Source organism: Phialemonium atrogriseum (assembly GCF_030411735.1).
Source record: "Phialemonium atrogriseum strain 8032-3 unplaced genomic scaffold QBC33scaffold_30, whole genome shotgun sequence".
Taxonomy (NCBI): Eukaryota; Fungi; Ascomycota; class Sordariomycetes; order Cephalothecales; family Cephalothecaceae; genus Phialemonium; species Phialemonium atrogriseum.
The window spans coordinates 89786-103739 of record NW_026848167.1 but is presented as its reverse complement, the minus strand read 5'-3'; the positions used below and the strand labels follow the sequence as shown (position 1 = coordinate 103739).

At 57.4% G+C, this 13954-nt stretch overlaps 4 protein-coding genes across 4 annotated transcripts; 3 read left to right on the top strand and 1 right to left on the bottom strand.

The window, feature by feature from the left end:
- Positions 1-281: 281 nt before the first annotated feature.
- On the top strand, positions 282-2148 carry QBC33DRAFT_240530 (aspartic peptidase domain-containing protein). Its single transcript, XM_060422907.1, has one exon. The coding sequence runs from the start codon at positions 511-513 to the stop codon at positions 2116-2118; it is 1608 nt and encodes a 535-aa protein (XP_060279764.1). The 5' UTR covers positions 282-510; the 3' UTR covers positions 2119-2148.
- Positions 2149-2983: 835 nt separating this feature from the next.
- QBC33DRAFT_459008 (uncharacterized protein) lies at positions 2984-6040 on the bottom strand (the record flags this gene model as incomplete). Its single annotated transcript, XM_060424907.1, has 5 exons — positions 2984-4785; positions 4837-4897; positions 5025-5233; positions 5315-5402; positions 5516-6040. The coding sequence occupies 5 exons, from the start codon at positions 6038-6040 to the stop codon at positions 2984-2986; spliced, it is 2685 nt and encodes an 894-aa protein (XP_060279763.1).
- Positions 6041-6924: 884 nt separating this feature from the next.
- QBC33DRAFT_459173 (Molybdopterin biosynthesis MoaE) lies at positions 6925-7483 on the top strand (the record flags this gene model as incomplete). The annotated part of the gene is made up of 2 exons (XM_060424914.1): positions 6925-7054; positions 7119-7483. The coding sequence occupies 2 exons, from the start codon at positions 6925-6927 to the stop codon at positions 7481-7483; spliced, it is 495 nt and encodes a 164-aa protein (XP_060279762.1).
- A 3325-nt stretch (positions 7484-10808) lies between these two features.
- Positions 10809-13450, top strand: QBC33DRAFT_518497 (OPT oligopeptide transporter protein-domain-containing protein; the record flags this gene model as incomplete). Its single annotated transcript, XM_060426248.1, has 4 exons — positions 10809-11072; positions 11172-11465; positions 11525-11971; positions 12050-13450. The coding sequence occupies 4 exons, from the start codon at positions 10809-10811 to the stop codon at positions 13448-13450; spliced, it is 2406 nt and encodes an 801-aa protein (XP_060279761.1).
- Between the last annotated feature and the right edge of the window lie 504 nt (positions 13451-13954).

Below are 13954 nucleotides of genomic sequence, written 5' to 3'. Positions count from 1 at the left end.
GGCAGACTGATGCGAGGCGCAGCAATCCCACTTCATAGACCCTTGACTCCATACACTGGCGCGGGGTTACCTAGTGGTACTTATGGAGATGCAGTTATAAGGTGTGCCTGGCTTGTCACTCTTAAGTACTCATTTGTCAATCCTGCATCTCAGCTCCTGAGAGCCATCGCATGGGGGGCCAGGCGCGGTCTAGCGGCCGCCATCAGCAAACAGGCGGCCGCGATCTGGGCGCCACGCTGGGAAGCTGCAGTGCAACATGGGGTGCCCCTGCGGCCCTACTACCCTATTAAAACTGCTCACCCCCCCGAGCCAGCCTTGTCGATGTGCTCTAGACCGCCGCCAAATCCTGCGCAGTTCTTCTTCACCACCGCCTAACCGATCGTTAAGAGGTATTTTGGGGCAGCGGCGCTTAGAGACAAAGAGGACCGAAGGAAGAGGGGTCTTTGCGAACAGACTTGAGTGAGCCCGGAAGCACGAGACCACGCAATCAGCAGGACGTCGTCTTCAAAGATGAGGGCCACTTTGGGTGCCGTTCTGGCGGTCGCGTCATGGGCGTCGGCACAGAATGTTGTCCAGCTCGACCTCAATAGAGTCGCCCTCCCGGGAATCAGAGTCGGCAAGCCACCGCTGCTGGCCCCGCTAAGGCGACGCGGCACTTTTACCCAGACGGCAATAAACAATATCACGGGCGGAGGCTACTATGTCGACATCGCAGTGGGCAACCCGCCCCAGAAAATGAGCATGGTCCTTGACACGGGCAGCAGCGATGCGTGGGTGGTGAGCCACGATGCCGAGTTCTGCACAAATGAAAAGCTGCAGCAGGCCGCCGGACAGGCGTGCGGCGGAACATACAACCCCGGGAAGAGCTCCAGCTACAAGCTGCTCAGCGAGGGTGGCTTCTCCATCACATACATCGACCAGAGCACCGCAGCGGGGGACTACATATCTGACGATTTCACCATCGCCGGCACAACCATCAAGTCCCTGCAGATGGGCCTTGTCTCCGATGTCGACCGGGGCACCGGCGTCCTCGGCATCGGTTATAATTCTAGCGAATCTACCATTCACACCTACCCCAACCTCGTGGACCAGTTCGTCAACCAGGGTTTGATCAGCAGCAGGGCCTATTCGCTGTGGTTGAACGACCGCCGGTCCGATGCCGGGACGATCCTGTTCGGCGGCATCGACAAGGAGAAGTTCATCGGCCCGCTCAACATCGTGCCGGTCCTGCCGAGCGACGACGGGACCGAAGACGGAACCTACGCCACCTTCGCCGTGGCCTTTAGCTCTCTCAAGGTGGCCAGCAACGGGACGAGCGGCGCGGTCCCCTTCGCCAACAACGACCCCATCGCCGCCGTCCTCGACACGGGCACCACCCTGTCCTACATCCCCGACTCCATGGCCGCGGCCATCTACTCCGACCTGGGCGTCGTCATGGACAACCAGGTCTCGGGCCTGGCCCTGATCGACTGCACGTACCTCGAGTCCGACCTGACCATCACCTTCGGCTTCGGCCTGAAGGCCTCGGCGTCGGCGTCCATCGCCGTGCCGGTGTACGAGATGGTCCTGGACATCGCGCGCGACTACCAGAGCGAGCTGGGGTCCAACAAGGCCGTGACCTTCAGCAGCATCTGCGTCTTCGGCCTCCAGCCCATGAGCCGCTTCAGCTCCGGCGACGACGGCGACGACTTCGACGACGTCCTGAACTCCCTCGCCCTCCTCGGCGACACCGTCCTCCGCTCCGCCTACGTCGTCTACGACCTCGACCACAACGAGATCGGCCTGGCGCAGGCCAATCTCAACAGCACCGCCTCGGGCCCCAAGGACATCGTCGAGCTCAACGCCGCGGCCGCGGGCATCCCGAGCGTCACCGGCGTCGCCGCCCAGCAGACCACGTACCGGCCCCCGCAGCCCACCCGCACGGCGGGGGATTCGTCGTCCCGTACCGGCTCCGCCGGCGGCGTGGAGACGGTCACCGTGACGGGCAAGCCGAAGCAGAACAGCGCCGCGGGCGGGCTGGGGGGCGGCCCCGCGAGGGGACCCGGCGCCGAGGCCCTCGGCGTCATGGCGCTCGCGGGCGTCCTTGCCGCGGTCGGGGGCGCCGTGTTTGCCCTGTAAATTTGGAGCGGGCGGGTTGTGCGTGTTGGTGGGGATTTTTGCGCTTCTAGCGTGTAATAATTAAATATATATATATACTTGGCATGTGATTTTGCATTTCGAATGGGTCACCTTCATAGAGTTAGGTAGCTTTTTGTAAACATACACATACATACCTACATTTCCAATTTTCATTTCGGTTGTCAAGCAGCCGTCGCTGTCGCTAAAATATATTCAAAGCCCTTTCTTAGCCCGTATGGAGGACAATGATCAGTACCGCCTGTATTCGCCCTGTGCAAGAGCAGGCAGGATCAACCTGTTGCAACAGTCTGCACTCAGCTCGGAAGCTCCTATATTCACGGGGTGCGACGAGAAGACACAGACCATGACCCACCGTTGCCGGGCCGAACGACGCGGCTCTGCCTCGGGGTGCGGCAGGGGAAGTCGTGGTTGCCGAGACCGTGTTGCGTGTCTGCAGGAACGGGAAACGTCGAATTGGTACGGAATTATGGGGTATACTAAGTCCAGATGAACCCCCCTTCTCCATAACGCAATCTCTTTTCTTGTTGCCTGCTCTCTTTTCTCCTTTTTCCTTTGGTGCAGGCTCGAACCTGCTGTACCCGAAACCACGCATTGGCATGGTACATCGTAACCTAACGCCCGCCCCCCTTGTTTTTACTCCCCACTTCCCCTTTTGTAGAAGTACAGTATCATGACAAGACGTAATTATTGGAGGGAATTGAACCCTCGGGTGGTTGATCCACCCCGGAACCCCGAAGGACATTCCACGAAAGCGAAGCAAAAAGAAACAGCCAAAAAAAAAAAAGAACAGAAAACATGATACACAGAGATGAGGAGCCAACGGCAAGCCCCCGCCTCCCCGGCTCTACCCGAGCCTCTCGAAGCGCTCGCGCGCCTTGTCCTTGGTCTTTGCGACAAAGTCGCCAAAGTCGTTGCGGGTCTTGCGCACCGCCTCTTCTGCGGCGTCGCCGAGCCGCCCGCCCTCGGCACCGAGGCCGACGCGGGGCGCGTACAGCTCCGTGCTGAGCGCCTCGGTGCGGCCCGCGCCCTGCGCGCCCAGGCCCGAGCCCGCCGCCCAGCCCATCTTGGCCAGCAGGCCCGCGCCCTTGGACTCCTTGGGCGGCTGCGCCGCCGGCGCCGCCGCCACAGGCTCCTCGTTGCCGCCGGCGCCGGCGCCGCCCCCCTTGGCCGGCTGCGCCGCCGGCTTGCTGGGCTGGTTGTAGACCGTGCGCCGCTCCAGGGCGCGGTCGCGGTACTGCGAGCCCTGGGTCGTCGGCTGCGGACGGACGGGCCCGTGGTAGCCTAGGGGATGCATCTTGGCCGGCGTCCATCCTTCCTTGGCAAGTTCGGCGACGGCCTCCTCAATTCTGCCGGGGATGGCCAAGTTTCGTTTGTGCAGCTCGCTCTCCCGTTCGTGGTACCGGAAGGTGTTGACACACGTGAATTCCCGTTTGCAGATGTAGCAGGTGAGCTTGTCCTGGTCGGCATAAGAGGTGTAGACGGGGAGCGGGTCGCGCTTGAGGCGGGGAACGCGTCGGATGATGTTTCGTGGCTCTTTCCCACGATCGGCAAGCAGCTTTGCCGCCTGCGCCTTCACGGCCTCATCCTTGAAGCAGTCGTGGGTACTGACCTCGTGGTGAATGAGCCCCTCGTCGGTCCTGAACTTTCCGCAGAGAAGACATTCCAGGTTGTCCCAGTCGGCGAAGGACACGTACTGGTCTCTCGGATGCGGGTGTACCGGATTCGTGGAATCCGGTGCATCTAGAGACGGTCCACTACCGGGCACTTTCTGGTCGGAGGGGCCAGACGCACTCGCAGGGCCACCAGTGAGGGAGTTGCCCAGTCCATCATCGCGCCGTTCTTTCGGGGTGCCGTGCAACTCTGCAGCCTTCTTTGCCCACATTTGCATCTGAGGAGCCATGGCCAACGCTTTCTTGCTGGCGAGGGCATCTTTGTCCTTCTTCGCCTTCTTCCCTGAAGCATCTTGAGAAGCGGGGCCACCCTTGCCGCCGGAGGAAGCGGGGTTCTTGTCGGCATCTCCGCTGGATCCTGGCAGGTTGGAGCTGGAAGGATCGGGCCCGCTGGAGACGACGAGTGTGCTGGGATAGGCGCGATCATCCCAGTACTTGACACGGAGGTCGGGATTATAGATAGGCGCGAAGGTGAACTCGGGGCTTTCCAGAGACGGGGCATCGAATGCAGGGACAAATACACCCGAATGAATGAAGGCAACCATGACCGGCTTTGATGCGATAGTGAACTTGGCCGAGGCCCTGAACTTCGCGACAGCAGCTCTGGCGTCCTCGACGGTGGCAAACTCTGCGAATCCGTATCTCCAAGATTCGTTAGACCGGCGGTCACGGATCAGGAAAACGCGACGCAAAGAGCCCGGCGCAGCACCAAGGCCGACGGTGCTGTTGGTCGGAGCAGTTGACTTGAGTTTGTTCGAGGTTGGCTTTGGCTCCTTAGGGGGCGGCCGTTCATTGTCCAGGAAAAGCTTCGCGACGCCTTTGGCGAGAACCTCCTCGGTAACGGAGGGCTCAAGATCCCGGATTACGATGAACTGGGACGGAGCTTGCTGAGGACATTGGTCCGTTTCGCCAGTCAGGATGAATCCACCAGAGGGGTGGGCGTCATAGCCGCCGTAGCCACCCATGGTCCAATCGTCTAGGTTGGTCAGCATGGTTTTCCAGGACTAGCAGACTACTTGAGGCTCACCAGGTCGCTCTACTTTGCACTTGTAACACGCAGCTCGGTGAGGATAGTTCGAGATACCGCACTGAGAGTGTGTTAGCAAAGTCCGTTCGTTGCCTCGGTGACGAAAGTCGCGTGCGGGTGAGAAACGGAAGAACTGAAGTTGGGAGGGAAAGAAGTGAACGAGGGGGGGATATGTTTTGGCCACGTACCTCGAGGCAATTCCAAGCACCGTCGTCACCGCGCGGATCGTGGCGACCCATGTCTTCTCGGGGCCTGCTGTAATTGAGCCCAACAGGAATGGGTTCTGAATCGATGCCTCGGGACTTTATTAGGGGAAAAGAAACAGTTGGGTAGAAGCGATCGAAAAAGTCAGTGGCGTCAGAAAGGCCCCAAAACTCGACAAAGGCGATTTTACCGCCTGGGTTGCGAGATAGGTAGGTAGTCAGTAAACAAATACCTCTAGCCAGCTCACGTGGTCCACAAGACTGACTGTACGTACCTCTCTTGTTATTACGGATTCTCACAAATCGGACCTGGTCGGTTGACATTCGGGGATTTCCTGAAGCGTGGTCCATGCCCAGGAGAATCTGATCACCCAAGAAGGTACATAACGTCAGCAAAGGTGTATCCCAAAACCCCTCCACACATGGGAGGAAAGATCGGATGCCCCAGGTAGGAAGAATAAAAAAGGTATGCTCACGTCTTTCTCCGAGACCTCATAGGGGAGGTTCTCCAGTATCAATGTCTGACTCGTTGGTTCTCTGCGATGGGGCCGTGGACGCTCGCGATAATTTCGATAACGGTCAGGAGAATTCTCACGACTGCGCTCATGGCTGCCACCACGGCTCGAATCACGTCGATAATCGCCGCCGCCGCCTCGACTACGAGTGCGGCTACCGCCACCGCGGCCGCGACCGTTATATTCACGACCACCAGGGCTGCGAGACCGACGGCGTGGAGCGCCCGGTTCCGAGGGCCAGCCGGCCGCTCCGTGCCGCGAGGAAGAACGTGAACGAGAACTCCGGCCGCGCTGGTCGCGATCGTGCCGGGCGCGGCCAGGACCACCACCGGCCACTCCGGGACTCACGGCTTGTATCGGGGGGTCGTCGTACCGGAGCCCACCCGCAGCTTGACCAGGAGGGTGTGGCGGTCGTCCCGCTCCGAACGAATCACCATGCCGTCCATTGTCGCGGCTGTTGCCGTGCCGGGCACGGCCACGGTACATGTCCTCTCCGGGTCTTGACAGCGGGCTTCTAGGTGGCGTCCTAGAGGAATCTTCTTCGCGGGTAACCAAGACAGTTAGCCAGCCAGCTCGACAACAACAGACGCAGATCAGAGCCATCCTCCAGGCTAATTCAATGGTTTACCCTTCCGCGAGCGGTAGTGCTCTCCGTCTCGGTCGTCCCGCCGGCGGGGAGATCTACGCCTGTAGTCCCCACCGTCGCGGTCGGGAGACCGCGAGCGGTACATGATGGGTGATAGCGAGGGGAATGTCTGCCTCGTGGAGGAGGGGAGGAAGGTCGGGAAAGTCGGGAGGGAATCGAAAGTGGCTGAGCGGGCTATGACATGAAGAATATTGGCATTTTCATCCAAAGCTACTAAGCCTCGAGGTGCATTGATGCTAATCGATGGCAACGAAAGGAAATCCCCCATTGGCTTGCCTTAGTCAGCGCGGCGAGTCTGTGCTGTGGCTCGGACTGCAGATCCTGGCTCAGGCTGGTATGCGGGCGCGCGGGAAGCTCCGACGAACAAAACGGAGTCCTAACAAATGAGGGGTTGAAGGTTCGTATTGATGATTATTGCTTCCACTCAGAGAGGTTGATGGATAAAGGTTGTTTGCGCAGAGAAAGGATCAGTGATCAGCCCGCTCTTCCGTTGAAAGGTTTTGGAAGAAGGAAAGAAGTATCTGGAAGACGTGTCTGGTTTTGTGGACGTGTCTGGCTTTCTCGATAGCTTCAGTCGAACTCTTTTGGTGGGACTAAGCGGTCGATTAGGGCGACCACTGTCTCCTTACACTGCGCATAGTCTCGGCGCTGGGCCCCTTCGGACTTTCCTCCCTGGGAGAGGCAGGAGACTACGGAACTGGTGGACAACCTACTAATCACCATGATGGACCAAGAGAGTACAGAGCTTCAAGAGAATGGCTGCTATGTGGCCCTGACAACAGACCATCTCGATGTCCAGACCGTCATGGACAGGGTGAGGAGCCCGGAAGCTGGGGCAATTGTTATTTTTGCAGGTTAGATGATTGCTGCCTCCTCCCCAAAGTAGTCCCATCTCCTTTCTCTGACCCCTGAGTGTAGGAACTACTAGAGACAACTTCGCGGGAAAGCCGGTCAAAGAGCTGCAGTACTCGGCCTACAGCAAGCTGGCCTTGCGGACAATGATGGCTATCGCCAAGGCCACACTGGCTAAGCATTCTCTCAAGGGCGTTGCCATAGCGCACCGTCTTGGAGTGGTACCCATAGGGGAAGAGAGCATTCTCATAGCCGTCTCGGCTCCGCATCGGCAGGCGGCATGGCGAGCTGGAGAGGAAGCGCTTGAGGATTGCAAGGCCCGTGTCGAGGTCTGGAAGCGAGAAGAATTCGAGGGCGAGGGGGGCATATGGAGGGCTAACAGAGATGGCATCAGCGGCCAGGAGATCACGGAACTGGAGCAGGCGCCCTAAGGAGGGTATAGAATGAGCCAATGGGTCCAGTTGTTCGTTCGGACCTGCCAGGCAAGAGAGGACACGGCCTGGTTGTCAACACTCGACCAGCATCTTCACAGGGTTGAGGTCGAACCATGCGAGACGGCTCTTCGCGAGGCATACCAATCAACTTCGTGGCATTCGGGGTTGGCGTATTCGTATACACGACGACTTCCACGCCCTCCCGTGCCTACCCATGGGAGTTGGTGACACCGGATGCACTTGACGGGGCTAAAGTCTCCAACAGCATCCTGAGAGAGGTCGGTTACGGTGTGAACCCCTCGGCGACAATCTTGGCTTTGGACGGGGCATACAACTATATATAACCAGTGGCTTGCGGAATCGGCATAATTCCGTCAGCTGTACTCCGTACCTCGTACCACAATACCGGACTTGCGTTCCAAACCATGTTGATCTCTGCTGGGGTTACGAGTAAATAGCAATCAATGCAAGGGCAGAGGCAAAACAACTATCTAATATGGGGTTTTATCTACTCATGTACACAGCTCATAATGCAGCCTTGCCAAAACAACGAGGTTGCCAGGCATCCAAAAGGTTGAAGCAGCTGGCAGAAGTGGACCAATGATGAGAAGCACAATCTAGCTTGCGATTTCTTCCTTGTGGCCCGTCTGGTCGCTTCCAAGGTTTGCGGGGTCCTGGGACAGGTTACACTGGGTTAATATATTTTAAATAGCCGGAAGGGGACCCAATCTGTATGGTACTATTTTGGTCAAGTCTTCCGTCCCGTGCTATCTTCCACTCTTGGCTGAGGGTGGAGGCGACATTGGCAGACCACGACACACCAACCTCACCTCGTCTGGCAGCAGCGGGCAGTCGTTCAACTGCGAAGAGAACAGGTATGCCAAGCCGGTGATGCGGCTGAGGACTCGCAACTTCCGGCCGGCTGCTATATGTAGGGGGTTGGTCTTTCCTTGGGGCCAAATCAAGACTCCCGGGTTAGCACTTTGCGGATCCGGGGAGTGTCCTTTGGCCGAGTGTCCGTAGAAAATAGAGTGACATAGTACATTCATGGCCAGACTCATGATCAAGCCTGGCCCCAGACGGAGCACCAAGATTCAATGAGACTCTCACGGCGCAATTTTCTTGGTCATGAAGACGGCTCATACACTCTGACACCGCAGATGGATTGGCTGTCTGATACGTGAAGGAGGCTGACATAGCTGAGACAGGCGAGATGGTGTTGCCCGACATGCAAGCCACATCCCCCCATCCCATCCAGAGACGGTTCGGGCAGCCAGTTGGCATTGGTCATCCTGCCTCGGACCGATTTGGCTGCCTGCTAGGACTCTTCCCAAAAGCTGAAATGTGTGATTGTGTATAACCGCGTAACAAGCTTATCTACGATCCTTGAACTCAACAGATAACGTCGACTGGCCTGAAACCTTTCAACATTTGAATGCAGGCCAAGTGCAAGCAAGATTGCAGGCATCCCAGGCACCTTTGGCGAGCGCTATCCAGTCGCGGCCGATAAGGGCCGAAATGGTTGCGACGGTGCCCTGGCATTGAAGATCTGCGCGAACTTGTCAATCAGAAGATCGCCCACTCTCGTGTGGGATGCGCTACCAGCAATAAAGCATGGCCGGGTTGACGGAACCGAGGAGGCACCAGACTCTGGGGGCGCCGACAAGACAAGCTGGTTTATTATTACTCCAGTAGGAAGGGCTGGATTGATTCACAGGCGAGATACCACCAGCGAGACATCCCAAGCCAGGCAAGTAATAGATTGCCTGGCGCCATGTATGTACATAGCGACGAGGATGTTGAATCAGATTCATCATTCAGGCATGCATGCCCCGCAGGGAAGGCTAACCTTAATTCTCCATAGCTTCCCAGCAGATGGAATCCTTTCTTTTCGCATCGAGTTGCAATTTCCAGTCACATGTCGTGATTCTGAAGGATACAGATTCCCGGCATCATATCTACTCCGATACACTGCAGCAGTGAAATGAGCAGGGTGATGTCCAAGAGAAGCGAGTTGCACATGTCGGAGGCTCGGAGCCGTTAGGGGAAAGCACGCTATCGGGAGCGATAAGGGGCTGGGCAATGGGCAGGGAGGTCGAAATGGGGACCGAGCAACCCCACCATTGGTCCTCCAAGACGGGTTCATGCGCTTTCCAGGGCATCGATGGGGACGGACACTGCAGCGATTCGAGGGGTGGGAGGGGTGGAGCTGCACTAACCGGGCCAATGTCTTCTACCTGAGAGGCAAGGTAATCTATGTGCCGTGCCACAGCGTTGCGACGGCGAGATCATGCGAGGCAGGCCAGTGACAGGATGCAACGACTCAAGGGTCACAACAAGCGGCTGGCCAGATTGCAGTGGTGTACGCATAGCTAGAAGTCGTACGAGAATCACAATTGTTGGAATTGGTGATCGGGGTAGGTGGTTACCAATGCAAGATATCAAGAGCCCTAGAAGCTGTTGACAAGTACCTACACACTTCCAACTCACTCCAGCAGTTGGACATCGGCCGTTGCGAACCGCCATCCGCTTTAGCCGAATTAGGCAGGTGAAAGTTGCATCCTCCGTGGTGGCCAATCATAGCGCACTCCCAAGAGGAGGGTAACCCACCCAGAGTACCGAAGGTACCTTGGGCTAGCCCAGTTAGTGCAGGGGACTCCGTCCGTTAGTGCGTACCGTGACTACCGTCCCCCCCTACCGCCATCGTGGGGCATGCTGAGGAAATCGGACGGGAGCAACGGGGGGAATGGCTGCGTAGGAGCTCATGGATGGAGGGCTACCAAGGTATTTGTCTTGATAATGGATAGCAATAAAGGCCAGATGCGCCTGTATGTACGGATTACAGTGGGAAAAGATGGGACCCAGAACCTAAGTAGTAGATACCAGTCAGTTAGTTGCCGGCTGGTGACACAATCAATGGAGCGAGGGCTGCTTCTTCCCATGTTTGCTAGTCTCTGATCTTCCCTCCTTCGCCCTTACACACCACCAATTCGTCGCTGCTCGCTGTGCCCTGCACCACCTCCAACCCCCAGGCCGCTACGCTACACTGCGCTACCCTGCCGACAGTTCCATCTGCGCTGAAAACACGCGATGGCCTGGCCGTCGCTCCTGAATAATATATATTAATCGCTCCAGAACGCTAGTCAGGGCTTCCCCGCGTTGCCGTTTTTCGCCGTCCATCCTCCCTCTCAACCCCTTCCAGGTTCCAGGTGGCCGGCCATCCACCACCTCTCCTGCCTGTCAATTTCCCTCCCTCCTTGTCTGCTTTCCAGCTTCTCGCGGGAGGTGGCTCGGAAAAAGAAAAAGTCAAGGGTTTGTCAAGATGGTCTCGTTCAATTTTCGAAGGCGCCATCATGCTGAGGACATCACCCCGGACCGGATGTCGCCCGACGGAGAGGCCGACAGCGACCTGGCTGCGATCGATGCCTTGAACGCCCTGAAGCATTTCGAGATGATTCATCACCTCGACCCGAACCTGCCGCTGGAGGAGCTCTACGAGGTCGACGCCGCCCTGAACGCCGCCAGTGCCGAGAAGGGCATCGAAGTCGAGCAGATACTGATCGAGGACAACTCTCCCTACCCCGAGGTACGTATGCCGCCCGCATCCTCCATCCTCCATCCTCCATCCTCGGCGTCGCTTCCGCATTGTAGAGTCCCGGCCTGCTGACTGGGGTGGCTTCAAAAGGTCCGAGCATCAGTGCGCAATTTCGATGTTGATCTGCCCGTGAACACGGTCCGCGCCTGGGTCATCGGCATGGTGCTGTGCACGATTGGGTCTGGATTGAACATGCTCTTCTCGCTCCGCAATCCTAATGTCCTCATCACCACATTCGTCGTCCAGCTTATCTCCTATCCCATTGGCTTGGGCTGGGACCTGATCTTCCCGGACCGCATGCTCAACCTCTTCGGCCTGAAGTTCAACTTAAAGCCTGGGCCCTTCAACTTCAAGGAGCATGTCGTCATCGTGGTCATGTCAAATGTACGTACGGCCAAAAGTCGCATGTTCGGGGGACCCGGTGTCAACTGACATATCAACAGGCTGCTTACGGCGGCGGCGCCCTGTATGCCACCGATGTTATCATTGCGCAACAGGTCTGGTATGGCCAGGCCTTTGGATGGGGGTGGCAGATTCTGCTGGGTATCACGACTCTGTGCACTGGCTACGGTCTCGCCGGTCTCGCGCGACGCTTCCTCGTCTGGCCCGCGGCCATGATCTGGCCGTCAGATCTCGTCAACTGCGCCCTCTTCCACACCCTTCACGACCACTCGCCCTCCGACCCCGCAAAGACGGGCGGCTGGTCCATTGGTCGACACAAGTGGTTCATGATCGTCTGGTGCGGCTCCTTCGTCTGGTACTTCTTCCCGGGTTGGCTCTTCCAGGGCCTGTCGTGGTTCTGCTGGCTCACCTGGATCTGGCCTGAGAACGTCATCGTAAACCAGCTATTCGGTGGTTACAGTGGCTATGGCCTATTTCCCATCACTTTCGTAAGTCTATCGCTGCTTTCTACCTCACCCCCCGGACAGGACGATGTTGGCAGAGTTTGTGGGTCTAACTCGGTTCAGGACTGGACCATCATCTCCGGATATCTCATGTCCCCGCTCATTCCTCCCTTCCATGCCATCGCCAACGTGCTGGCCGGCATCCTCATCTTCTTCATCGTCGTATCGATGGGCATCCATTACTCAGGTTACTGGTACGCCGACTACCTACCCGTTCAGAACTCACACGCATACGACAACACCGGATACCAATACGAGGTCAACGAGATCCTTACAAACTTCCAATTCGACGAGGCCAAGTACTTTGCCTACTCGCCCCTTTACCTCCCCACCCAGTTCGCTCTCGCCTATGGGCTTGCGTTCGCGACAGTCGCCGCCGTCATCGTCCACGTGGCGCTGTATCATGGAAGGACTATTTGGTCGCAGATGAAGCTGGCCCGCAACCAGGAGGACGACATCCACATGCGCTTGATGAAGAAGTACCGCGACGCTGAGGACTGGTGGTATGCCCTCCTGTTCTTGATCATGCTGGGTCTGTCCTTTGCCGTTGTCTGCGCCTGGCCGACAAGCCTACCGTGGTGGGCATACATCGTCTGCATGCTCATCCCCATCGTATGGACGATTCCCATCGGGATCGTGCAGGCCATCACTAACATACAGCTCGGCCTCAACGTGCTGACCGAGTATATCGTCGGATACATGCTCCCCGGCCGGCCACTTGCCATGATGATTTTCAAGAATTATGGCTACGTCTGCATGTCGCAGGCCCTCTACTTTGCGCAGGATCTCAAACTTGGTCACTATATGAAGGTGCCGCCGCGGATTCTCTTCTGGTCGCAGCTGATAGCCTCGATCTGGTCGGCCATCGTGCAGATCGCCGTCATGAACTGGGCACTCAGCGCCATCCCCGACGTTTGTACCGATAACCAACCCAACCAGTACACCTGCCCCAACGCAAAGGTCTTCTACACGGCCTCGGTCATCTGGGGCGCCATCGGACCCGCGCGCATGTTCTCGGGCAAGGCCCTCTACAGCTCACTACAGTGGTTCTGGCTCGTCGGTGCTGTCAGCCCCGTCATCACTTGGTTCCTCGCGCGGCGATACCCGCGCAGCATATGGCGGTATATCAACTTGCCGCTTGTCTTTGGCGGATCGGGTTGGATCCCCCCAGCGACTGCGTACATCTACTTCTGCTGGGGCAGCGTGGGCGCCTTCTTCAACTATTACATCAGGCGGCGGAACACAGGCTGGTGGCTGCAGTACAATTACGTCACGTCGGCGGCCCTCGACACCGGGCTCATCGTCTCGACCTTTATCGTCTTCTTCGCGCTCTACATGTCGGGTGCCCGCGCCCCCAACTGGTTCGGCAACAACGACGCGCTGAGCACACTAGACATGTTGTCCAGGGCAGTGAAGTCGACCGTTGCTCCAGGCGAGACGTTTGGGCCAAGCACATGGCCGTAATCGGTGGTTCCCGGGATTTGGCGGCAAAATCACTTGTGCGTTCTAGGAGTTTTTGGCTTGGTTTTCAGGGTGTGTTGGTCTAGGAATTGCCTCCCCCCCTTTTTTTGGGGCAAAACTCGAAACCCTGGCTGGCGATCAACGGCGTTGGGGTGTGTGAATTGGGATTTCTGGTGTCCCATGATTCGTCATTTCCTGGATATATATATATACCTATATATATATAGGTTGGTCATGGGAAACTTGAGGCCAGACGAGATATTGGGCGGATGACATGGTTTGGCATGTAACCTTACCCACCTGTGATACCTCATCTATTGGCGAATCGATCAATCTTGAATAGGTTTAATGGAATAGAATACTCTCAACTGTCTATCCAGTGCGCTTTGTTCGGTGAGAGGGGCATGAGGCACGTCGATTCCAATCCTCAATAGAGCGCTCACAGTTGCCAAGAGCATGAAACATCCTTTCTCATGCAGGGAGTAGATAGACATATATTGATACCGT